General features: G+C 40.0%; 2 protein-coding genes across 6 annotated transcripts in view; both read left to right on the top strand.

Annotated features, from left to right (window-relative positions):
* The first annotated feature begins 1,356 nt into the window (after positions 1–1,356).
* On the top strand, positions 1,357–4,957 carry LOC128887146 (SET domain-containing protein SmydA-8-like). Of its 5 annotated transcripts, none has more exons than XM_054142686.1 (9): positions 1,357–1,494; positions 1,952–2,009; positions 2,439–2,693; positions 2,836–3,090; positions 3,403–3,556; positions 3,718–3,874; positions 4,021–4,376; positions 4,442–4,542; positions 4,661–4,957. In XM_054142686.1, exons 3-9 carry the CDS (start codon positions 2,541–2,543, stop codon positions 4,808–4,810), a joined length of 1,326 nt encoding a protein of 441 aa, XP_053998661.1. In that variant the 5' UTR covers positions 1,357–1,494; positions 1,952–2,009; positions 2,439–2,540; the 3' UTR covers positions 4,811–4,957. The 5 variants fall into 5 exon arrangements, with proteins under 5 accessions (XP_053998661.1, XP_053998664.1, XP_053998662.1 ...); XM_054142687.1 differs by having other exon boundaries at positions 1,391–1,498; XM_054142689.1 differs by lacking the exon at positions 1,952–2,009 and having other exon boundaries at positions 1,367–1,494.
* Positions 4,958–9,770: 4,813 nt separating this feature from the next.
* Positions 9,771–25,375, top strand: part of LOC128887221 (uncharacterized) — a 31,604-nt gene continuing 15,999 nt past the window's right edge. Inside the window, exons 1-6 of the mRNA XM_054142888.1 lie at positions 9,771–12,273; positions 12,655–13,341; positions 16,216–16,319; positions 18,458–18,634; positions 18,941–19,123; positions 19,793–19,975. Coding sequence (XP_053998863.1) covers positions 12,938–13,341; positions 16,216–16,319; positions 18,458–18,634; positions 18,941–19,123; positions 19,793–19,975 — 1,051 coding nt within the window. The 5' untranslated portion in view covers positions 9,771–12,273; positions 12,655–12,937. The remainder of the gene's footprint in view (positions 12,274–12,654; positions 13,342–16,215; positions 16,320–18,457; positions 18,635–18,940; positions 19,124–19,792; positions 19,976–25,375) is intronic.

Here is a 25,375-nt window from a genome sequence, read left to right as displayed (position 1 = left end):
TATTAATCAAGATATAAATTCTCTGCTTGGACAATAACACACATAATAAATTTTTCAAACTGGTTTATTTGATGTCGGTAAATTCTCGTTGGTAAAAAGTGGTGTCGGAAAACTGTGACTGGTAAAGAGGAATACGTTCTGATTGGTAACACATAGTATTGGTAATACCTCGTGTCGGTAAATTATGGTCAACGAAGCTGTGTTGGTAAACTATGGTCAACAATGATTTATCAAACTTTTCTGCTCTCACATATTTTATATGGCCGGTAAATCAGTTCGCGCGACAAGATTGTTAAAAATGTTGTAACACCTTGAAAGAGGTGGTTCGGGAGGTAATTTGAAACAACTTTTTCCTTAGCGAAAATGTTGTCCGAGGCTTCGTTGAGGAGATATTAAAGGAAAACACTGACCAATCAGAGCGCGCGGATACCGTTGGAGCGGCCGTGGTAGCGAAGGCTACGAGCGAAGGCGGCCGCGTCAATGTCCTTTGATGCACGTCGAGTCGTTAGTTCGCGTACAAGCGCGGCCGCTTAGCACATAGCCTTCGCTACCGCGACCGCTCCAACGGTATCCGCGCGCTCTGATTGGTCAGTGTTTTCCTTTAATATCTCCTCAACGAAGCCTCGGACAACATTTTCGCTAAGGAAAAAGTTGTTTCAAATCACCTCCCGAACCACCTCTTTCAAGGTGTTACAACATTTTTAACAATCTTGTCGCGCGAACTGATTTACCGACCATATAAAATATGTGAGAGCAGAAAAGTTTGATAAATCATTGTTGACCATAGTTTACCAACACAGCTTCGTTGACCATAATTTACCGACACGAGGTATTACCAATACTATGTGTTACCAATCAGAACGTATTCCTCTTTACCAGTCACAGTTTTCCGACACCACTTTTTACCAACGAGAATTTACCGACATCAAATAAACCAGTTTGAAAAATTTATTATGTGTGTTATTGTCCAAGCAGAGAATTTATATCTTGATTAATAATGATGTCGGTAAATTCTGATCGTAACAGTCTGTCAGTCGTTCCCATAGGACTCCTTTTATTCGTCAATTACAATCTTCGATCTAGTAGATTGTTCTATTTCAGTTTATCATTTTCAAATCCTTTAAACGAAAACAACTTGGTTTATACCCATACGAATGATGTAGAAAATTTAATAATAGAAAAATTGGACACATTGCACAAAAAATCTAGTGGTGTTTATAGATGATAGGTAGATTCTAGTAGGTATACAGGTACGTATGCATTAGCATGTATTCCCCTTGTCTATAAATAGATCCTATTGAGGAATTCAACCTCCTCTCGAGCAAACCGGTGTACGTTTAGTTACTAATTATTTCTCTGTGGAAACGGACGACCGTTGGTTCAAAAAATCAATCATCGCCTTTAAAAAATTTCAATTATTCGATAGATTTTGTCGAATGTGAACCTATTCTGTGCTCAATCTAATACGTACAGCGTTTATCTATTAAATTGCTGGTTGGTCACATACAATGCCTACATTAAAACAGTTATTTAAGTGACTTTGATTATTTCTGATTGACTTGAAATCAATTTGTTCTTTAGCAGATCACATACAAGATCATATACAGTCAATATACATATATAATCGTAGATATATACAGAAATAATTATTTTGATTTGATCAAAATAGTTAATTTTGTATACATATTATATTTCGAGGAAACGTATTTTATGAATGATAATTTCCTTTTCACAAAAAATATTTATATCTTTAATTCATGTGTATCTCATATATATTTAAAATGATTACTTTCTAATAACACTTTAAATAACTCAATTTTAAATAATTACTGTTTACGTGAAAACAGGACTTTTTAAAAATTTGCCCAATGGCACCTCAACCTATTTGTGCTATTTGTGGAAAAAGTGGAGTACATAAGTGTAGTGCTTGTGAAAATGCTTATTATTGTAGTAGACAGCATCAAAAAGAAGACTGGAAAAAACACTCAAAAATCTGCAAACCGTTTAAGGTTAGACATTGTTGTTAATGATTCGGTACGATGTTAAATATTTTGACACTATGATAGTGCCGTATAGAGTAGCGATATCTTTTCTATTACTCTCATATTATGTTATATCGAGTTCTTGGCTTTCTGTAAAAGTTATTTTACAATCTTACGCTTCCTTATGGTACATTTTTTCGAATTAAATTTATAATATTTTGTTAGAATTAAAACGGCATATATGTATGTTAAAATCCTTTTTTTCAGATAAAAAATTCCTTTGGTTTGTGTGTATTCGATTAGAGCAAAAAGAAATTACTATACATTACAATGTACACCAGGCCCGCGAGGGTTATAATTTTACAATATAACATTTATTTTAATTTTTAATTATCTTATTACAAGCTCCCATCCATTAGCTCGGTATTACTCGCCACGATTAATAATATTCCAAAGTTGACAGAAAATCCCACGTTGGGTCGTTACTATGTGGCCACGAGAAATATTAAACAAGGAGAAATCGTTATCAAGGATAATAAACCTCTAGTCGATGGTCCTATGCACAATTCTGTTCCAGTCTGCCTTCGATGTTACACAATGTTGTATAAAACTACCGCAGTGCCTTGCACGAAATGTGGATGGCCTCTTTGTGGGGACTGCAAGGACCATGGTTTGGAATGTGATTTCACTTCTTCGCGCAGAAATGATAAGGTGATCGTTACGTTGAAAACATAAAGTTAGAATAATAAAAATAAGCAAAATTTTATGACTAGTAAAATTTAATTAAAAATCCTATTCTAATCCCAGGAGTTGTTTGGATTTAATATTTTTACTTACATTAGAATTTCATCAGGTATCCATCACTGAGTTCGGTTATCCACATCCAAGTTATCAGTGTATAAATGTCATAAAAGTACTATCTATGAAAAACAACAACCCAGAATGTTATCAAAAGTTGTTATCACTTGAGGGCCACTCGGACAGACTAAAAGAAGAGAGAAGTTTCAACTTCGAGAAACCGACGAACACCGTGAATTTCATCAAAAGATTTTTTAAAACGGACGATATATCGGAAGAAGAAATGATAAAAATCATCGGAGTCCTGCAGGTATCAAATTTAGTAAACCAGTATAGTAATGAATTGCTCACCGATGTATAAAAGTCAAATATTATACTTCTGCATAGACATAAAAAAAAACTGACGATTCATTTACAAAATCAGCACTGTTTATATGAGACCACAATATACACGTTTATTCGAATCTATAGGAATGTGTATTAGGGTGAAGTAGGGCAAGAGTATGAATTCAGTAAGGTAGTGATACTCAAAGGTTTATAAAGCGATTCAGGACCTCAATTTTTTAACTCAACATTCATAAACAATTAATATTTAAAAATTTGAGTTGCCATTAAATTACAGGTTAATGGACATGAAGTTCCTCTCACAGAGCCACCGTACATCGCAGTTTACGAGCTGGCATCGTTGCTCGAACATTCCTGTAAAGCGAATTGCTCGAAAAGTTTTACTAACGAAGGTGGGCTAATAATTCATGCTGCAACACACATCACAAAAGGTGATTATACTTTACTAAACTTATGTATTGATTTATACGATTTAAAATAACGTTCACCGATAAATTTCACTATTGCGTCCAAGTCTGAGAAGTTACACTTTTAACGCACGGCGTTCCACGCGCCTACTTTTTCTTTAAAATTCATTTTTTTTTTGTCGTAGGAGAACACATTTCTATCTGTTATACGGATCCACTATGGAGTACCACAAATAGAAGGCACCATCTGTTCGAAACCAAATTTTTCGAATGCATTTGTGACAGATGCAAGGATCCCACGGAATTTGGAACGATGTTTAACGCTATAAAATGCGACAAGACGTAAGTTGCAAGTTGTACAATCCGGGTATTTACGAATTATCGGATATTACGTTGTGGAGTTGATAACAAATTTGTAACGTCCGATATCATGCAATGTAAATTTGATGTACGAATGCAAATTCTTATAGGTCTCATTGTATTTTCAGAAATTGTCATGGTTACATGCTGCCTAAAACTTTTCTCGATCCAGAACAAATGGATTATATATGTTCGACGTGTGGATCAATATTGCTATATAAAAAAGTTGAAGAAATTCAAGAGAACATCGGCATAGATCTCTCCAGAATGAAGAAAAACGATATTAAAGCGTGTAGAACATTTTTGGATCGTTATAAGACTGTGCTTCATCCAAATCACTTTTATAACACTGATGTAACTATTGCTCTGGCTCAATTAATTGGCCAACAAGATGGAGGATTACAAACAGTCGCGGACGATCTTCTTGTTAAGAAACTTGAATTGTGCAAGAAACTCGACAATTTACTCAAAATTCTTGCACCTGGTAAGCTAGAAAATAATGTGATTTTGCATGTAAATATCAGAGGAGTAAGGTTTGTTATTTTTCAGCTGAAAATCGAATTCGGGGATTAATTCTTTTCGAGTTGCATGCAGCCTATGCAGACTTCAGCAGAAGACACGTAGAAGAAGACACTCTACTATTATTAGGGGTAAAATATAACTTTAATCGTACATTACGAAAGTACAGATTTCTGTATTTATTTACGTTAAAGTTATAAACTTTCTTATTCTGTCTTAATTATTACAAATTCCTTTTTTTTTTTTTAGGAGTCAAGGAAGGCTTTAGTCGAAGCTTATCGATTATTAAAACTTGAACCAACAGCCCTTCCAGAAGGAAAAATTGCACAACAAGCTCAGATAAACTTACAAAAAACGACTAGTATTCTCAATCATTTGAATTCAGCATCTAAATCTTAATCACGCATTATCGTGTACAATACACGTGTCGACTGAAAATGCTTTTGATGGTGTATTTGTGTCATCATATTGTTATAGAAAGCGCAACAATAAAGACATGAACGTAGTAGGCGCAATCATTTGTAAAGAAATAAACGTATAAAATAAGCTGTGGCAGAATACTGTATCCCGATAATTATCGTATGTGTGAGAGTATAATGTGCGACATTTGAATTGAAAATATTAGTCGAGCCATGTTTTATCAGCCACGTTACGCTTCTTAAAGGTGCCTAAACAACATTTTGCAAGGTTCTCTTTCATTTCTAACGTAAATAATTGTAAGACATCTCATACTTGTCCTAGAAGCTTTGGTCACTTTACTCTACAGCTACTTTGTTTTTCACGTTTGCCGTACCTCCCGTTTATCGCATAGTCCTTAATATCGATTAACGATGTTCCTAGATACCAATATAAAACCTATTTATCACGCTGCATAACAACCGGTATATCACGATGACAAGCGGAAACGAATTTCCTATAGGTTCCATGTCCATCAGCGTGGCAGTGCAGGAAGTTTCGCCTCCACAGTGCGACGGGTGTTGAAAAAGAAACGAATTAAAGTTCCAATTTCGCTAAACTTGGACAAAATTTGCGTATGAAACGAGCCGTGACGGGTCGCACATGTCGCTATAATTTTAACAACGCGTGCCCTAAGGGCTTCGTGCCCCATTCAAGGGATGGATCGGGGTGGAAAAGACCGCAGGGTTGCTCGTGACTGCACAGCTAACCGGATGCGATTTTTTTTCTCGTTTCACCAGAGAATTGCTCGGGAGACCGTGCGGGCAATTCGTCTCGCTACTGTTGCCCAACGATCGTTGCCAAGGAGGAAGGCAAATATTATGCGTAGGTCATGGTTCGTCGCAGTACCTGTACACCTGGGTCGATAGACATCGACATCGAATTAATTTATTAAATTATTTTTCGTAAAATTTTGCAAGATTAAACAGATTGAGAAATAAATAATTATTCCTTCTTAGATATTTAACCCAAAGTATACATTCAAAAGGCTTTCTCCGAGTAAGATAATAATATAATAATTATCGATATACTGCTTTATAACTGGGAGTGTAACAACTAGACCGTGGATGCTTATGAACAATATTTTTACAGATACAGAAACAGATTCACAAAAAAAATAGATTCTAAACGTTATAATATAATCTCACAGATTTCCTCATACTTCTATTTGCTATAAATGCATAAACATCCGCAGTCTCTTAATAATGAATAATGAAATAAAAATTTGATGTGAAATAGTAAGACAAATAGTAGACAATATTGAATCTCCAACAAACTTTGATAATTTTAACAAAAGTCCCTTGTAAACCAATTTCAATTCTGCAATCCCCTCCGTCACCTGGACACACTCTGGGAGTCCATTTCGTCCGACGGACATCCGCTATTAGAAAATTGCCAGACGAGTCTCTCGTACTGTCTTACCACTCTTGCAGGTAACAAGAAGAAGCTCCTCGCCTTTATTGTTCGAGAAGAGGTTCCAGAAGTGGCCAGGATGGTCTCTTCTGCACACGATTGGCCTATTGTCCCTGGCACGTGCGTCCTTGCGGCATGCAGTCGCGCCGTCCCAGGAAGCTCTCGTTTCCACGGATGTACACCGGTTGTCATCGATTCCCCGTTGTTCGTAAATCAAGAAGGAGGCTATGGACACTCGTTCCTGACAGCGGGAAGACGTCCACGAGGAGCAAGCATCTGCCGCTCTGGCGCACACGTGTCTCTCTGAAGACGCTTGTTACAAGAAGAGGAACGCGTTACATCGGTCAAAGGATTCTGAATTTAGACTCTCTTAATTACTAGCACCCATTACGTTGTTATTGTGTTAATACATTTACTATACCCTCCTTCTTGTAATGTTCATTTTTGTTTATTTTCGTGCTTTAGTTTCTTCCATACGTATCTTTTTTTAGTCTTGTTTCTTTCCACTTCTAGTTTCTTGTATTATATTCTTATTGCATTATTTTTGAGGCCAGGTTAATGACAGCATATGTGTAGTTATATCATTAACGTTTACTTTATTGTACTTATAGACAATAATTTGTTACCGAGTAGTCGATTTCATGTAGGGTAAAAGTTTTATGCACCAAAAGCGTAACATTATTATTAATTTCACTTTCGGCGAAAGAGTTATTTCATTATCAAGGCCGGTCTTATTTCTCTTCGCGTGCTTTCCTTCTCTTAATTTTTCAAGAGAGAGCTGTCAAACATCCAATAATACAACGAGGAGATTTCAACGCTTCTGTTAAGGTCGACCAATTACGGCAGTCGATACATACGAAGAATTCAACGATAAATGTCTCTGGGAGATTCGATGGAAAAGCGTCGCGCCATTGATGGACAAAAGCGACAGCTGTAGGGGCGGCAGATCGCTCTGTTCAATGGCTTGAGATCAGAAACGAGGGATTTAATGTGGGAATCGGAATAGGGAAAATGTGGAAACTGTGATTTCGGGATAAGCCTGGTGTATTGTTACCCGAGCCAGCTCGAAATCTATTCTTCTGAACATATTGGCGACGTGGTCTTCGATATGGCAGAACGAGAAACATATTTTTTTTGTAGAAACTACATTCGACTGATACCTAACAAATGATACCCTCGAAAAGCAATTTATTTGCGATGTTTATTCGATCGAATAATTAAATTTCTATTTATTAATTGTCAAGTACTTTTATAATTTCAGGAAATTTTCTTTTAGATTTTTACTTAAATTTTTGCTTAACACACCCTTCGATGAAGCAAGTAACGTAATATATTTTGTCCCTCCCTTCCTTCGAACAGAAGTAAGCTTCTGTCCAGGACGATTCAAGAAATTCAAGCATCAAAATCAAAGGATCTCCTGCGTCACAGTTCGAAAGGAGCAGCTGTCGAAATCACGTTCCGATCTTCCATAGAAGAAACCAAACCAGAGATTAAAGGGGAGGATTCAGAGAAGGGAAAACCACCCTGGCGCACGAGCGTGCCCCGCCGACACCCTTCACGAGTACTGAAAAATGTGCACGTGCTGTTGTAGAGGGGGATCCCCAGGGTTCTCCAACCACTCGATCGGAGTTTACGAGGAACTTTGATATTAATTCGCTGCACTCTGATCAGCCAATTACGAGTACAAACTTCTAAACGATAAATAACGAATAATCCACTCAGTTCACGTGTTCGTTCGCCGTCATCCTCAGTGTATCATGGTAAAGGATCCTTAAAGAGCATTTTTAATCGAATAACACATATTCGTTTCCAGAAGGTTGGAGATCGCTGGTTGAGGGGATGATGGTTTCTAAGGGTAACGACGACGCCTATAGCTCATAGAATTTGCAGTTCGTGCTGAGAGTGTTGGATGGTTTAATTGTTCGTGCAATTATCGTTGGTATTATAATATTTGTGAAATATTTAATTTTAGTTACTATCACTGAAGTTTTAATTACGAAATTTATTTCTCTTTGTCCAGACAGTTTCCTTTACTTGCTCTTTTCTTTTAAACGAAACACACATTTACCTCGGTACTATGCATGATTTTCCTGTTTTTTTATTACTTCGTATGAGACATACATCTACGAAAGAAGCATTGCTGTCGTAAAATATAATTCCTTTTTGAATGATGTCATATTATTTTTTTCGCATCACTTACTCTCCATTCTATCTCTAAATATAAACAAAAACGTTCGGTGAGGTGTCATTTAGTCCCGCATTGTATACGTCATGCTCGAAATGCCCAAAACCAGCAATAATTGATCGTTCTTAATCGTCTAACACGTGTTGGTTCCAGATAGTTGGCGATCGTTGGCGGGGGGTTGGCAGCTTTACGGGGGTAGGATCGACGCCAATGGTTCATAGGATTCGCAGTTTAGGCTGTCAATGTTACGAGGACGCACTGACAGCACCGGCTCCGTGATCGCGGCACAAGGCGACGAATGCTCGACAGGAGCGGACACGGTGCGTGTTTCTTCAGTGTTAGGCACGCAGCCAAACAGCGCGCTACCTTCGTTCCCTATGGTTACAACCACGGGACCCGTCCTTTATTTTTTACCCTTCGTCGACGTCGAAACGAAAGGGCGGGAAGCGCGTTATTTTGCTGTCGGTGTACGTCGCATAAAAATACTCGCAACTTTCCTCGTCAGTTTTTCGCGGATATCGTCTCTCGGTGCGAGTGATCGAGACGTTCAAATTCGCGGAGTGTATACTCGAAGAAAATGAAAACTGGAACTCCATTAGACCCCTCATCTGTGACGTATTGTCTTCGAGATAAGCCAGTCTCAGACTGACACAAAGTTTCTTTCTTTCGCGATCTGTGCACTTTCTTTTTATTAGGGTTCGTTTGTCGAAGTTGGTTGGCTATTTGTGACGACGTTCGGTGTGGTTTTCAAATGGAATGTCGAAACAGCTCGAAAATAATCTAGATTGTACTTTTGATTTTTGTTTCTTTTATAATTAATATTTGTACAGAATAGAACTATTTATTTATGTGAATTTTTGAAAATAGCAGTGGAATGTAGTTTGAAGTGATTTCTGTTTACAATAACTATGAAGAATGTGACGTAATGGATGCACACTAAAAATATAGGGAAGTAACGTAGTTAGACACCGATATATAGCTAGTCTCTCCTTTCTTAATTATGTGCATATATTAATTTCATCGATTTCCATCAATTGCTATTACGTTTCCAATTATGAAACTATACTAATATCATTCCTGAAGAAACCCTTTCAGCCGATACGTCGAAACAAAGAAACCGTTTAACGAGATTTACACTCAACAGCTAGGAACGTGTAACTATTATATTTATTCGTAATCTCATCAAAGCACAGTTGTACCTGAAAACGTTCGCGTTATCAACGAATGAATGAACACCTCGTGAAACAACATCGCGTTGTGCAAACGTGTTCTACGAAAGTATAATCATCTCTGCATACAGATGAGGGCACCGTAAAGTGTTAATCGAGCTCTATTTGTTTCATTCGGGTGGATTCGCAGAGATCGAAGTTTATTTCTGGAAATGTGACGTGAAAAACAGTGAAACGTGGAAAACTGTGAGCTGTTTTCGTGGGCTCCACGAACGAAACGCGAATTTCTCAAACGAAAGACAGATTGCGGTCTCCTGTTACCTTCGTCGTGCTTGTGAAGAAGAAACTAGCGAAAAAGCGTTCTCGTTTCCTGATGAATGGCCGCTTTTCGCGGTGATTTATCGCGGCGGGACGTGCCGGCACGGTTTCGGGAAGTTTTATTTTCCGTCGACCGCCTTGTAGCTGAAAATCCTCGCGTCGTTTCCTGGCGGAACGAGAATTTATGTAGAGAAGACGAGAACGAGATGGTCGGAAAACAAACTGAGATTTACCGTGGTCCAGAGAAGCACTTCGCGACGTCCCTGGCCGAGAATCGAAGAGGAAGCTGAACACGGAATGCGCTTATTTACGAGACCTGAAACTTTTTACCATCGCGACGGAACGCCGGCGTCGATTTTATTGGTGTTGTTTATTAAAGACGAGAGCTACCATTTAAATACGTCGGAATATATGCACAGTAATCGGATGAACGATAAAAAGAAAACTAACGAGAAGTTTATGAAGAGTAGAAGAAATGAAGAATGAAAAGGGTGATAGTTGCACAATAATATTGAGGCACGCGAAAGAATGATAAGATACAAAATGTTTGTTATTTATTAACAATTGAAAGATTCAATTGTTCATTGGAATAAATAGTTTGAGGAAAATTATAAGTCAAATCGCATAATCGTACCACGTGTTTCACGTTGAATTGAAGAAAGCTTATCCGAATGACTATTTGACCCAATAAACAGTGGGAATAAACCACTTTGTAAAGTTTTTATTCGTCACCTTTTATTCGAATGAAAGTCTGCCCTTCCGGTAGACAGCGGCTGACTGAGAATTGGATTAACGAAACGCGACACGCGATTGGTCGATCGATCCGTGTCTTTGGAAAGTTCAATGTGAACGCAGGAAAGGATCGAGAAATTGTGTTAAGCGATCGATGAACAGGTTGTGATCCTCGTGGCTGTCGAATGACATTCGATACTTGCCGAGGATAGTTCGCTCTAATTGTACAAAAAGTTTCTTCAGATTTGAAGAATTTTATACTATATTTTTGTAAAGTAATTTATCGAGAATTATAGGAGAAGTAGAAGGAGAAGTATACAACGTCGAAGAAATTATGTAATGCATTGATAAGGATATTTGCAGGTTGTCGCAGTATATTTTTGTAAACGACATATCGTGGACATTTTCTTGGTTGATAATCATTTTTGGAGAGACTGATGTATTGTTGAAGTCTGATATCCTAGTAATTACCAAAGAAACCTAAATGTACACATAGTGATTAGAGAATCGTTGATCAGTCAGTATCGTTGTAAGTCAATTAGAAGTTTTTCAGATACAAGAATTCAACTTGGAACAAAGGGAAGACAAATGCAAACGTTGTTAAAATTGTAAAATCTTTGATTTTCGGGAACCGTAATTGAAACTCGTGGTATATTTTGATACCAAAGGTGCCTACTGCTCCTAGTATAAAAGAAAAAGTGAACCACTCGATTCTAAGTCGATTTAGATTAAGACTAGCATAGAAATTCAGCAAAGAAACGTCGGGAACTACACCGAATTTCTATTAATTTGAAAATGAAATTTCTTACATGAAAAAAATTGGAGGAAATTGAGAAATACAATTTCAAGAATAGCAACATTTCTTCGATTTTCATTGGCTAAAAGGTATCGAGCTCAACTGTAGCTAAAAGCAATACTGTAGAACACTGAATTTAAAAAAAAAAAAAAGCAAGAAGATAACCGATTTCAATTTGCAAATCTCGGAAAACCAAAGTCGACTCGTGAAAGACTCGCAATTCTAAAACAAAACTCTGGAGAACATCAAATTTTAAAAAAAAGCATTAGTATAAACATTCTGAAAGACCAAAGTCGAGTCGAGAGGGAATCCATAGCGTAAACTGTTCCAAATCTGTGGAGCTCTAGAGTTGAACTGGAGGATCTATTCTGACGTCCAAACAGTGGTCTCCCGTTCCGAAAATAAAGGTAAAACTGTGACAAGCGATACTGAATTGGTGAACAACAGACAAAACGTCCACGAGAGTGACTGGTGGCCGAGAATCGAACGCGTTCCCAATACTATTATAATCCCTGCCCTTGGGGAACGCGTATACGTCGTTGTCTAAAAGTCTGGAACTCGGCCGTGGCCGATAGATCGCTCACCAGGGTCTCTTCGTTGTACCAACAAACTCCGCGGAGGGAATCCGAGGATCCCAGAAACCAGCCACCACGAGCACGTCGGCCGAAAATAAAGAGAGGAGTGATTTTCATCGACAAATAATCGTCTCTCTTCAGTACACCGAGGCTTATCCGACCTAGTGGTTGAGCTCGCAAGAATCTTTCAAAAATCGATTCAGAAGCCCAGAAATAAGGTAAAACAAATAGTACGTAACTATTACGTACTAATTACGTACGTAATTATTATTCTATATTATGTATTATGTATTAATTCTTGAAGTGTGGTAAAAACGTGAGTTTGTTTGAAACGATGAAGAGAGAATAAAATTACAGACACTTTTAAATAATGACGAGTACCAACCTAACACGATTTATGATTATATCTATACATATATGTAGGTATATAACATGTAACTAAAAAATTACATATTTTCTTGTTTGTTGAGCCCTTACAGATAGAAAGATATCAACCTTCGTACAAGGTCTCCACGTGTCGAATTTTCGTTTGTTAAACCTCTCTTACACAAAACTTCGATAAGAAGAAGGATTATGATTTAACTAAACAAATTCAACAGGTATTTCACGCCAAAGTTTCTTCTCACGATCGCACTGGGCGTTTCTCGCAGCCCAGAAAGGTTACCAAAAACCAGGGATTGACGACCTCCCATGCGAAGTGGCTCTCGAGCGTCCCAAGAACGCTTTGGAGAACCAACAGAGGCGCTTGTACAAGAAGCAGAAACCCGCGAAGGGAAATTGAGCCTACCGTATCGTGGCACTTGACTCCTCCAGACCATCGAGGAAGTTAATTTTAAAACCATCTCGAGAGGACTCCTTCGACCTCTGTGATGATCAGCGACCATGGCGCCAGGAGCAACGAACCTGACGAGCATTTTGCTGTTGATGGCGATCGCGAGGTGCTCGAGCGTCTCCGCGAGCCCCCAGCCTCCATCCGTCAAGGTTCTGAAGGGCGTCAGGCTGCCAGGGGGATACATGGAGGTGGTCCAGGAGGAACACTGCTCGTACGGTGTCCTTCGATTGACCTGCAGGTCCCTGAAGGCGTTCATTGTCGTCCTCGAGGCGGACTACTTGTCGAACGCCACGCGTATCTGTGGATACGAGCCTCAGGAGTTGACGGTGAAGAAGATGCTCAAATACGGAGGTAGCGTGGGCTTGAAGACGATGGAGTTGAAGGGGAATTACATCGACGAACCTGACGAGGAACGACTTGGGGCGGTGGACATTAGGCAGTCGGTGAACAGGAGGTATTTTAATGTTAATTGTTTAGAGGTTTAAGTTTCTTTATGTAGGAGTCTAAACGAAAAATAAGGCACGGGGATTCGAAGCCACAATCCTCGGATCCACAGTCGACCGCTTTACTTACGCGACCAATCCCGTACCCTACGTTTCGTGTTCTTATTTGACTCCTTATTGTTGGGTGTATACTACATGCGCGGATACTACATTTATACTATCAACGATACGAAGATATGTCACTAGATGGAAATGTTTGGTTCGGAGGGGAACATATTATGATAGACAAAAAGATTTTCTCAAGATCATATGTTCCGAGATTTCAAATTCGTATTGTTTTTTTTTTTTTTAATGGGATTTCTATTACTGTACGATTGTAACAGGGAAAAGGAGAAATTCAATCACGTATATGTCGATCGTCAAATGACCTTGTGAGGAGTATTCGCGCGTACGATAAAAGTCGCTTAAATTCTGAAATTAGGTATTGCGCCGAGGTTGATTACCAAGCAGACTTGGACAAATTTCAATTGAAATGAAAATAAGACTAAATAGCTATTTGAAATATAACGATTCCGATAATATTATTATATCTAGTCCTGTTTGTGTCGCAAGTGGTTTATTAGGTCAGTTTGTTGATCTCCGTGTAGATTGAATGCAAATTGGAGCAATAAGTATTGCGAAAAATGTTGTTGCCCCGACTGTGGATCAGGACGCGGCGGGAGTGGTTTTCTAGTTCTGTGGTCTACGCACCGGTAACCGAATATTCGTTACTCTCTCCTTTCCTTGCGGATGCCTAGTGGGTGACTCGTGTTACCACGCGGAGGTTGTTATTGTGTCGAAATGCAACGGAAGGCGAAAGAAATGCCCCGAAAAGAACCCACAAAACTTCGGAAATTGACTGACTTGGCAACAGGCCCGGGCACTTGATATTATATAATTCGAAATGTTATTTCAAGTAACGCTTTATTTTATTTCATAATTATTTCCATACCTGTGATCACTTTCGAAACAATATTATTTGAAATATTATGTCAACCAGACCTGGCCAAACTTTAATTGGAATGTAAATGAGAAATAACTATTTGAAATAATAATTGTTTCAAAAGTGTTCACCGGTATGGCAATAATTATGAAATAAAATAACGCGTTATTAGAAATAATATTTCAAATAATATCATTTCAAAAGTGCCCAACTTTCCAAAATCTCATTAGCAACTGAATTAAATTCTATTCAAGGAAACGTTCAGAAAAGTTTTCCCAGTTTTCAATGGTCCAATATCCTACGCCACTGCGCCGATACTGTATTCTCGCCATTGTCAACGTTGAATGTCGCCCTTCGCAGAAAAGGCTGGGGATGAACTGCGACGATCGCGCGAATACAATAGTTGAACGCAATTCCGCGGAATTAGACGGGTATCCGTGAGAAATCGCTTCTTTTTTCTGCCAAAGTTCGGTCCTTTGTTGTTCTCGTTCCACGACCAGTGACGTATCTTGGAGGGTGGAGCGAAATCTCGGCACGCAAAATCGTCGTTTGATGTGCGCCAGCTAAGCGTACGTGAAGTTTTAATTGCCTTTTGAGCGACGTACGATGCCTGCCGAAGGAGAAATCGTTTCAGGGGGAGTGCATCATGCGCAGGATGAGCACAGCTCGATGAACTTTGCAAATAAGGGGTTGTAACCGCGGCGCTCAGAGGGAGCGTTACCGCCTTGTCTTTCACCCTTTTGGGATCGAGTTCCGTCTTGGCGTCAGTGAATTGATTTTATGTTTTCGTCTTCACGCTAAATGATACGCAACATTACAAAACTACCAAATCATTAGGTAGATGAATATGAAATATTGTTCTAGTGTTGATCATTCTGCTTTAAACGCAACACTGTAGATAAAGCTTCTGGTTTGATGATTATGTTATTCATTACTCACTCAGCCACCAACCAATAATTAATAAAAGGCTGAACGCGCTTTATGTAAACGCGTTCGAGGGTTTTTCGTCGAGGGAAGAGTTTCCAATGAAAGTGTCGCGACCTCGAAACTGCAGTACTGCATCGAAAAATTCAAAGGGATACCGCGCGTGGGTGGCAAACGAAACGTTATTTCCCTTTTATTTCCGGCAAGGGGAACGAGCCGATAATATCGTCGAAAGAAGGGGAGACTTTCGGGGGGTTGCTGCGCCGGTGAAAAGGGGTGAAAAACCCACCCCCGATTCTATTGTGCTCTCCCAGTCAGGCCACTTCTGATCCCCCCGCAACAATCATCCAGATCTGAAAACAATTCGTGTGTTCTCCTTTGTTCCTTCGCGGGGCGTACGCGTTTTCGACACCCGGTAGACGCTCTAATGACCGACGTCGCTTATTTAATTGACGGCGCGGGAGAACGAGGAATCGATACAATCTGCGTTGCGTCGTTTGCGATACACGGTAATCTGCAAGAGTACAGGTTGCGCGAGTTGGCGGGAATTGTTTTGAACGTTTGCACGCTAGAGTCGTGTGAAAACGTCAACTTTCGATAATTTCATTGGAATAGTTGGGGAAAGTTAGGGTAGCTGCGCCAAGGAGAACTTCAAAGGGAGAAGTTTCCGTTTGTTAATGTTTTATAGTCTCCCAAGAGACTTGAAATTTAAATTTTGTATCAAGGGGCTGTGGTATACTTGCGCGGTTGAAAGTAGACATTTTGTCAGAAATTTTTTTTCTACGCTCGGTTGATATATTTCGTAACCAGTGTTTCTCTGTTCGAAAGATATACGAGTGAAGATACGACACAAAAATTTCCATCCAAACGTAAAATGTATTTATTGAACGATACTGTTTATTCTAATTACATAAAAAGAACATAAATGCGGCACGATCGTGTATTATATTTACTAACATGATTTTCTTTAATTTCTCAGGTGTTCTGGGCAAAAGCATTGTCGCTACAGTTTCATCAATGACCATCCGGGCGCAGCTTATTGGAAACCAGCCACTTTGCGATTAAAATACGCTTGTATTCCTGGTGAGTGAAACTTGAAAATACAGAATTTATTTCAATTATTTAAATTAAAGTATTCAATGTATTAAAATTGTCCAAATCCTAGAGATACATCAGAATAAAAAAAAAAAAAAATGATCTATATAACTTTGATCCAAGTTCAAAACTGGCAAACTAATTTTAACGAAACAAAATTTTGCAAGATAAAGATCATATCGCAGTCGTTTCAATCCACGGTTCGTATCTAGTTTTGCATAAAATAGTGCACATGTTTATTGCGTGAAACAATATTGATCATTCTACGAGCGGTCGGATAACACGTGAGAAACAGGAAACGTTTGATTTTATTGTTTCTCGCACGCACGGCAATTTCCTTCTCGCTGACAATCGATTTCCAGTCGTGTCGAATCGATGATCTGCAATCTAGATACCCGAAAACAAATACCAACTCGTCGTTATCGAACGTGGAGAGTATACGAAGCGACACGTGGGGACACGTTCGTCGATTTTTATCTTGTGAAATTGAACGCTGCTAGTGAACGTTGTAGCAGTCAATTTTTTGGACGTTGTGTGAAATAGTGGACGATACAGTAAAGTGAAAAACTGCAGCGAAACAACAATTGTTTTTGAAAGGTATTGATATTTGTTTTGGTGTAGTCTCAGGATAATCATATACAAAATAAATATGTTTGTTAGTCTACACGAACAAACAATAGACGTAACAGACCCTTAAAGTCTACGAAAGTGAATCATGTGTCATTCTGTAAAAATGTTGATTCAATGGATAAAAAAAAAAGTGATTTAGAATAGTTCGAGCTTCCAATCTCGTGGGATTAGAAATTCAGTCTGACGCCTCGTAATAGCAACGAGGTCTTCCGGAAAACAACCAACACGCCTCATATGAATGGCGTGTTGCACGCTACAGAAAGAAGAAATTCCTAAAGGACATACTGATCCCTGATTTCTATGCAACGGAGTGTACGTTGGAATCGTGAAAGGCGCGAAAAGGTTTCTACCATTTGAATGTGAACCGCTGAAAAAGGCGAACGTTCGTAATGGAACTATTCATCGAATACCAGATTCATAACTTAGCACTGATCACTCTGCGCGATCGATTGAAACTGGAATTGTTTAATCATTATATTATATAAAAAAAAAAACAGAGATTTTTACTATTAGTAATGCATTTATTGAAAAATCTTAAGAGGTTCGTACTAACGAATTTATTAAAATATACTAAGCTCTATTGAATCTTATATATCTTCGGTCAAATAAGACAATCATATAATTTAATAAAACTCAATTTACACAATACTGAATTACCAATTCGATTGTTCGTATCGAAAACATCATATCGATAAAGCAATTCATTTTAAATTTGAATTCCAATCGACGTTTAATTAATGGAATGTAATTGTTCATTCGATGAATAAGCTTCCTCTACCAGCTTCCTTTATAAGCTCCTAAAATCGCTATACCAAACAGTAATATTGCCAATCTTTCAACGTCACTCCAGTTCTACTCGCGACAAAGACACCCCCCCTGGAGGACGTTACGTTATCGTGGAAAATCGAGAAACAGCGAGTCACCTTTTTCATCAGAGCATAAAGGGAGGGAAGGGCTGGAGCCGCCCCTTCGACGACCTACAACCGATGTCGAATCCCCTCCAGGTGTGGCTATTCTCTAGTCGATTCGCCCCTCCACCGAAAACTGGAGCAAGGACACCCTCGCCTACTCCTGACACCGCATAATGGTGCCCACAGTCACACTCGAAATCGACAAATGGACCGAAACAGATGCAGATGTTGATCCGCGTCCTCATGCCGCCTACGGTGTCGTTCTTACGCGTTTCCACGACGAACAATAGCCCCCTGGGAGGGAAAGAGGGTTGCATTTGGGGTAGTAATTGAATCGAGTCGAAGCCAACCGAAGAAAATGGAATTTCCACGTGCAGAGGGATAATTTATACTCGTTTTTTTTTCCGCCTCCATAGATAATTCATCCCCACGTTGGGGGTGAAAATTTAATTTCGATTCCTCTGGAGCATCGTAAACTGGGATCGTCTGATCAGGAGATATTTATGGTTGTGCGCTACATTATTTTATTCCATTCGAGGGTTGGTTCAGCTTTGAATTCATTGTTTTTGGGGGATATTGTTTCAGAGACCGCCGTCAGAAAGTATTGCAACGAGGAGGTGAAGGTGGTCGCTGGCGATGGTGGGTACATAAAGTCGCCAGGGTATCCGCTCTTCTACCTCGGAGAGAACACGTGTGGATGGACCTTCAGGTCGAGTCCTGAGCAAAGGATCGTTCTTACTTTCCACGACCTGGATATACGGGGTGAGTATCGATCGGTGTAATTCGGAATAAGAATCGTCAGATGTATTGCGCTGCTCTTCAGGTGAGCTGAAATGCTTAGTGAAAATGCGATCGTTTTGCGCCAGCTCTCATTTGGGATTAGACGATCGTTTCGTCCAGAAGAACACTTTCCTGTTTCTTTAGTTGTAAACAAAGTGAAAGCAAGTACAGACTCGTCCTTTTAACCGATGCTTAAAATACATGAACTTGAACTTGGGGATATTACTTGATGATACTATTTGAAAATGACATTGACTAGATACTAATCAAGTTTCGTTGCATTTTCAGGGCGGAACTCGGACGGAAGCTGCGTGGACGTAGTCAGGGTGCGAGAAAGGGGAAGAACGTTGTTCGAGGATTGCGGTGCAGCTGCTGGCGAACGAGTCGTCTCCAATTCGAACGTGATCACGCTTGATCTTATTGCCTCCAAGAGGTTTTTCACGGCTCGGGGATTCTTCGTGCAGTATCAAGGTCAGTTCAGTCATCGGCGATGGTGACGAATGATTCTTTTTTTGAGAACGAAGAAACGAGATCTGGATACGCGTGATCGAAGATCGACGGAACCCAAGACGGACAAACACGTCGAATGATTACGCAATGAATCTCTGTCATCCAGAAATAACATTGACGGGATTATTCTTGGAGCAAAACCGTGACTGGACACTCGGGTCCGATACAACGTCCAGATTTGCATGAACGATTTTTATTCGAGATCGACGAAATTAATGTTGTACCACGTTATTTTCTTACAATGTTCAATTTGTTGAAACAGACTTGATTGTAGACGTATCTAGTGAGGTTACGCAGGGATTAATATTAGCATAAATTAACACACAGGGTGTTTCGTTTGAAACGAAATTGTTCAATGTCTCACGACGGGATGAAGCTGTGATAGGTCGGTGAATTTGTCTAAACAACTGATATCTTATTATGGATAAGAATATATATAGGGTTCCATTTAAAAGAATTAATTTCTAAATTAGAACTCTCCCACCACTTTATTTAGAAAAAAAACTTATTCACACCATGCAATTTCGCGAGATATTCAACCACTTCGATTTCAATGAAACACCCTGCAGATCGTACCAAATCTCGAGGATGTTCAAGTTCGTTTGACGGACATACGTTTTAATATTTCAGTATTGGAGTGTCCAGATGTCTCAACGCCGAACGGAAGTTACATACTGAACGGCACTCTAACGTCGAGGACGTTTCTGTGCAAATCAGGCACCGTGTTTCCTGACACCAAAAAAAAAACAAGGATACTCGAGTGCAAGGACGGCAAGTGGAACGAGAGTGTCATCGCCATACCAAACTGCAAGGGTAAGAGTGATTTTTACAATAATGATGTTTACCTGTATGGGGCGGATCTTACATCGTTCGAATGTTATCCTATAAGTCTGAAAGGGGAGCTTAAGTTATATTAGTGCAATTAAAAGTGGGCACGATGAATTGATTGCCATTCTAACTAAACATCGTCATTGACATTATACGCTAAGAAAATAAACCTGTGACTAAGAGAAACGTACCATTCTAGAATAATACTTATAACTTTAGGTAATTAGGTAAATATAGTAGGTTCGCTACTAGAAATAGTGTCCCTGTATCAGCGGTTTATGTTACGCGGGGTGCTGGCAGTTGTCGCTACGTCCCTGTAGGGCCTCCCGGGAGCCCATGGTTGCCCATCAGCTTCGTAAGGGGAAACTAATGGTGGGGATACCGCGGCAAATGGTGGGATAACTGTGCGGCCGGCGGGTCGAGGGGGGTAAGGATGAAAGAAAAAGACGGAGGGAAAGAGTCTCGGGGCGGTAAAGTATTCGTGAAGGCATCATATATCGGAGGCGCGCACACGTACCGACGCCAGCCGTCCGGACGCCACGTGTCCGAAGAGAAAAAATCATTCGTGAAATAAAATTTCCGCGTGCAACGCGAATTTTATATCGATCGGTTCTCTCTCATCCACGATAGCCTATCGAATTTACAACGCTCGCGTGTGTCGATTAGATAATCGAATGATATCGGTTGCCGGTTTCGCGAAACATCTCCCAAGAAGAGCGGAATCGTTCCGAGCTGGTTACACCTCTTTGAGAAAATTATACCAGGTAATTGAAATCAACGTGAATTATATTATTATCATTATGGGTTCTTGTAAACGAGATGCAACCTCTAAATACATCGGAGCACATGTGCGATATACTGTTAGATAAAAAATATAAAGCAGTGATAGATATTAAAATGTAAGGGGAGGGATATTACATATATATTCGTTAACGTAGATACGCAGTAGAAAAGAAGTGAAAGAAAAATGCGAAGAGGAGGAAGGTGGAGTTCATGTGAATTTTTTATAATGGGGAAGAGTTACAAAATAAACGAGCAATGAAAAGTGTAGATAAACATTGATATTAATGTCAAGATTGATTCTACGTTTATCTAAATTTTAGTTACTCTAATTCTTAAATCGTAACATCACTAGGTTTCTTTAATGGTACCAGTGATATTACCGCGTTAACGTTTAGCATGTTTACCAACGTGCACGTAACTTGTCGCATAAGTTATATGCCACGCATCTAGTTTATCGTGTTATTCGTGTAATGTGTTAATTATCAGTTGAATCCGTAATCGCGATTACGTAACAACGGTGGTTTATCATTTTATGTAACTAATCAAGATCTGTTATAAGTTATGAATGTTGCGACAAGACGAATACATAGAAAATGATGGAAATGAAAATCATGAAAATTAAAACGGTATGAGAGAAAGAAATGTACTGCAAAATAAATACATCAAATGCTAAAAACATTTAGAATAGGATACTTGGAGCTTCATTATCAACAGTTACGAGTACTGTGAATATTCGCGTAATTTTTTCAGAGGAGATAATGTTGGGAAAACCAAGCCAATTGAAAGACATGATTATGGTCGAGCTTTGTTTGCTGGGATTATTGGAATTTTACTGTATTTGATCATTATTTCTCTTGGATGATCTGTGTTTAGAGCATCTCGAAGATGCAGGGCGCGTGGACGCAATAAATCACTGACCTTTCGCGGGCTTATCAATCATATTCCTTCCTTCGATACGCTTCGACATTTTTCCATGGATAAAAGCCCGCGTGTTCTTGCATAATGCAATCGAGAGTGATCGGCGTGAGGTCAGCGAAGGCGATCCTCCTCTCGAACCTTCGCACTCGAGCGGATTCTTGAATTAATTAACGCCTCTTAATGTCTTTCTTCTTCCGGCAACTATCGCGAAACGCGATACTTAACGTGAATTCTTAATTAATTTTTCGATTGCGTCGACGAAGTAAGGTGAAGGCTCGGGTAAGTGCTCTTTTGAACCTCTCTTCCTCGCTCGTTCTATTGATTGCATTGCTGGCGATTACTTTTAGAGACGAGACTCCGTGTAGCTGCTTTGTCATACGTTTATGAATTCTCATTTGACGCTGGAAAAGTCAGTTGAACCGATATAAACAGCATCTATCGTAGAAATTATTATTGCAATTATTGTACGAATTATTGGAGGAATTGCTATACGATCGTAGGGATATAATAGGAATTATTATTATTATAAGAATAATTCCTATTATAGGAACAGTGATCAGAATAATAAAAATCATGCCTCAAATAGCATTAATAAACTACAATGAAGGGTGCGCGTGCGTAGGAGGATTTTTATAGCTACGTTCTTAAGGATCTAGAATATATTTTTTTTAATATTACTTGAGTCTCCCTTCTCAAGTATTCACCTATACAAGAAGTTTTCATTATCGATTGGTTCGCGTAAGTGTTAGGTATCGTTCGATCGTTTTCTCGCGAGAATCGATGGGTTTCCTTCGCGATTCATCCCCAACGATACGCCCTGTTGTTCTGGACAAGACCGTTGGAAAAAGCGCGGTGAACAGATTGCGGCTCGAATGAAAAGTTCGTGCACGGTAAAAAATTGCTCGCCACCCGAATCTTCCGCGGCTTTTCACGCCGCGAACAAAGAAGATTGGCGAGGACGTGTCTCGGTTCTTTGTGCGCTACTCTATTCATCTCGCTAATAATCCACGAGGACCTGAGAGGAATTTTGCCGCGAGAATATACAAAAAGTTTTCTCTTCGGCTTTCACCGAACGCAAGAAAAGTGAAGCCACTCTGCGTTGCTCGTGATCACTGCCTTCCTTCCTTGAAAGGACTGCCTATTAAAATGTACTCATAGAAACTGAATCCATTGTGTCGCGTCGAGTTCTCAAATCTCTAATTAGACTAGAAATAGTATGTGGGTAGTTTTATAGTTTTATTCGAGTGTTTTATTTCCAACGTTTGTGTCGTTTATATCATCTGAAGAAAATTAGAAGTTAGAATAAAAATTGGAGAAGTAATAGAGAGGGTAATAAGAATTAACAGGGAAAAATATATCTATTATTAAGTCTTCCTTAGAGAACCACAATTTATGATGTAAATTATAATACAACATACAATATATGCATATTCATAAAGTGGGAAAATCGTCAGGAAGTTCCATAACACAATTCAAAATAGCGCGTTGTTCGCGCGCAAAACGGGCCATCAATTTTCCACCGTTTGAACGGGGAATGAGCGATCTGTCTAAGTTTCCCGCGAAACAGCTGCACGAGCTTGCGACAGTGTTGACACACATTGCTTCTGCATGCATTCCAAATGAATGCATAATTCAGGGACGCGGAGTTTCGGGCTAGAGTGCGCGGTTTGCGAACGAGAAACGTGGGAGAGAAAGGAACCGAGGTAGCTCGTTTAAATCCTACGGGAGAGAGAGTGGGAGCGCGAGAGGGGAAGGGACTGGCGATGAAGGGGAATGATCGTCCCGTGCCGACTCCCCACCACTTTTATACCCCCTTCCGAGTAAGAGATAATTTTAGAGCCTACAGAATAAAACAACAACGTTATGGTTGCACATGTTCGAACAGCTGCTGCGATCCAGTTGAACTTTGAAAACATGCTATCGTACGATGAAAACCTGCCAAACCAGTATACGCGTGCTTTCTAATACAAAGTAACGCGTTGCTACAAATGCTCGTCAACGCGTTGGAACATCGTTAATTAACATCATCGGTATATTTAAATTTTGGCTAATTTTGTCTTATCGATATGATTGTCCAATTTGGTCAAAGATAAACGAGATTCAATGGAGTTCAATGTATTTTAATGAATTTATTATTAATAGTACGAACCATTTGAAATATTTTAATAATCGCATTACTAGTGTCAGCTTTCTTTGTAACGAGACGTCAACAGAATCACATTTGTATACGGACACTCGAAGGAATTAAATAAACAAACGGATAACCTAAGATCAAGTAACGAATGCTCGCGTAATCGTGCGATTCTCCTCCGGATAAGAAAACCGAAAAAGAAGAAAGAAAAGAAAAAATGAAAGAAATGGAATAAACGTGACGCAGCGGAGAAATGCTCAACGGATCGAAAGAGGACAGCATGTTTTCATCCTGGAAAGCACTTGCATGGGAGGTCGTGGGCGTCTGGTGGGGTTGCGCGTTGCCCCTGTTTGTTCTCCTACCACTGGCCGATATTGCGTCCTATCTCTCTCGCTCTGCTCTCACCACGTCGGTTGCCCGAGCTGATGGTCGACGGCAACCGAGGTAGGGAAGGTTCCTCTCGGCTCCAGTCGTCGTCGGCGTTTCTGATAGTGGGACCACGCGACTGTTGCCGTCTTATCGCCTCAGCTTTTTATCAATGGAGAGCTCGTGTCACCGTCTTTCACGTTCACGTACGCACGCCTCGCGATTACGCTCCACGACGCACGCGCGATATCGTGAGGAGAAGAGAAACAGAGGACGCCCGGTTTCGAGGGAAACGAACCTGGACGCCAGCACGTCGCCTTTCCGGTCGACGGAGTGTACCCAGCGACTCGAAGGGAACTCTATGGAATAAGCCATCTCGAGAGGCCTGGCTTCGGTTCGATATCGAGTTGGCTCGCCTGGTGTGTAGAGGGAACACGCCTTGGGTGGGATTATAATGTACCGTACCGAGGTCGAGGACTGGTGAACTTTGCTCACGGGTGATTAAAGGCGTTCAGCTTGTTTTTCCGGGTCAAAGGGAACGAAGGAAAACAGTTGGAAGAACACTGAATGCGGTCCGTGGTTGGTCGAGTTCCGTTTTGGTTCGATGGAGTTGGCCGGCCTGCCGTCGAGAAAAGTCTCGCCGAAGGCACGAATTTGATCTGGCGGGTTCCCACGGCCGAAAAAAAGGGGGCCAAGTGGACCGTACATCGTCGAAATTGAATTTTCGGTGGACGAGACGCGTTTTGTTCGTTGAAAAATACAATTGGCTCGATTCGACAAATATTTACGAACAAACAGGTCCGAGGACTGTGTGGGTATCGAAATAGAAGCGGACCGTTGATTGGACCGTTGCGAGCTGAAGGCGAGTTTTTAAAAGATGGCCCATCGAGTCACGATCGAACAAAGTTGAATCGGTTACAATTGGACGTAAAACTGGTTCGAGTGGAACGTATTACGGTATTTCGGAGGGCGTAATTTTTTGGAATGATCGCTGAGCGAACCCGAAGAACCCGTCGAGAGTAAATTAAGCGACGGAGTTCGATTCGAATATCGGTCCTTGAAATTTTACACGCGTCGTACAAAAATAGATTAGAGAAGAAAGGCGTGCAACTGTGAATGCGATTTACAAGACGATCGCGTTCTATGCTTTCAGTTTTTCCGAACAAAAGGAACGTAATTCCTTTGTA

This window comes from Hylaeus anthracinus, unplaced genomic scaffold, assembly GCF_026225885.1.
Source record: "Hylaeus anthracinus isolate JK02 unplaced genomic scaffold, UHH_iyHylAnth1.0_haploid 11985, whole genome shotgun sequence".
Taxonomy (NCBI): domain Eukaryota; kingdom Metazoa; phylum Arthropoda; class Insecta; order Hymenoptera; family Colletidae; genus Hylaeus; species Hylaeus anthracinus.
Note: the sequence above shows the minus strand (reverse complement) of the source record. Positions and strands in the feature narration are given on the sequence as shown.

Excerpts from the sequence above, each read along its gene's own strand:
- LOC128887146 (XM_054142685.1), top strand. The coding sequence starts at position 1,869 with ATGGCACCTCAACCTATTTGTGCTATTTGTGGAAAAAGTGGAGTACAT. Across the intron at positions 3,091-3,402 it reads AAATCATCGGAGTCCTGCAG|GTTAATGGACATGAAGTTCC; the intron begins GTATCAAATTTA and ends ATTAAATTACAG. Across the intron at positions 3,875-4,020 it reads GCTATAAAATGCGACAAGAC|AAATTGTCATGGTTACATGC; the intron begins GTAAGTTGCAAG and ends TTGTATTTTCAG.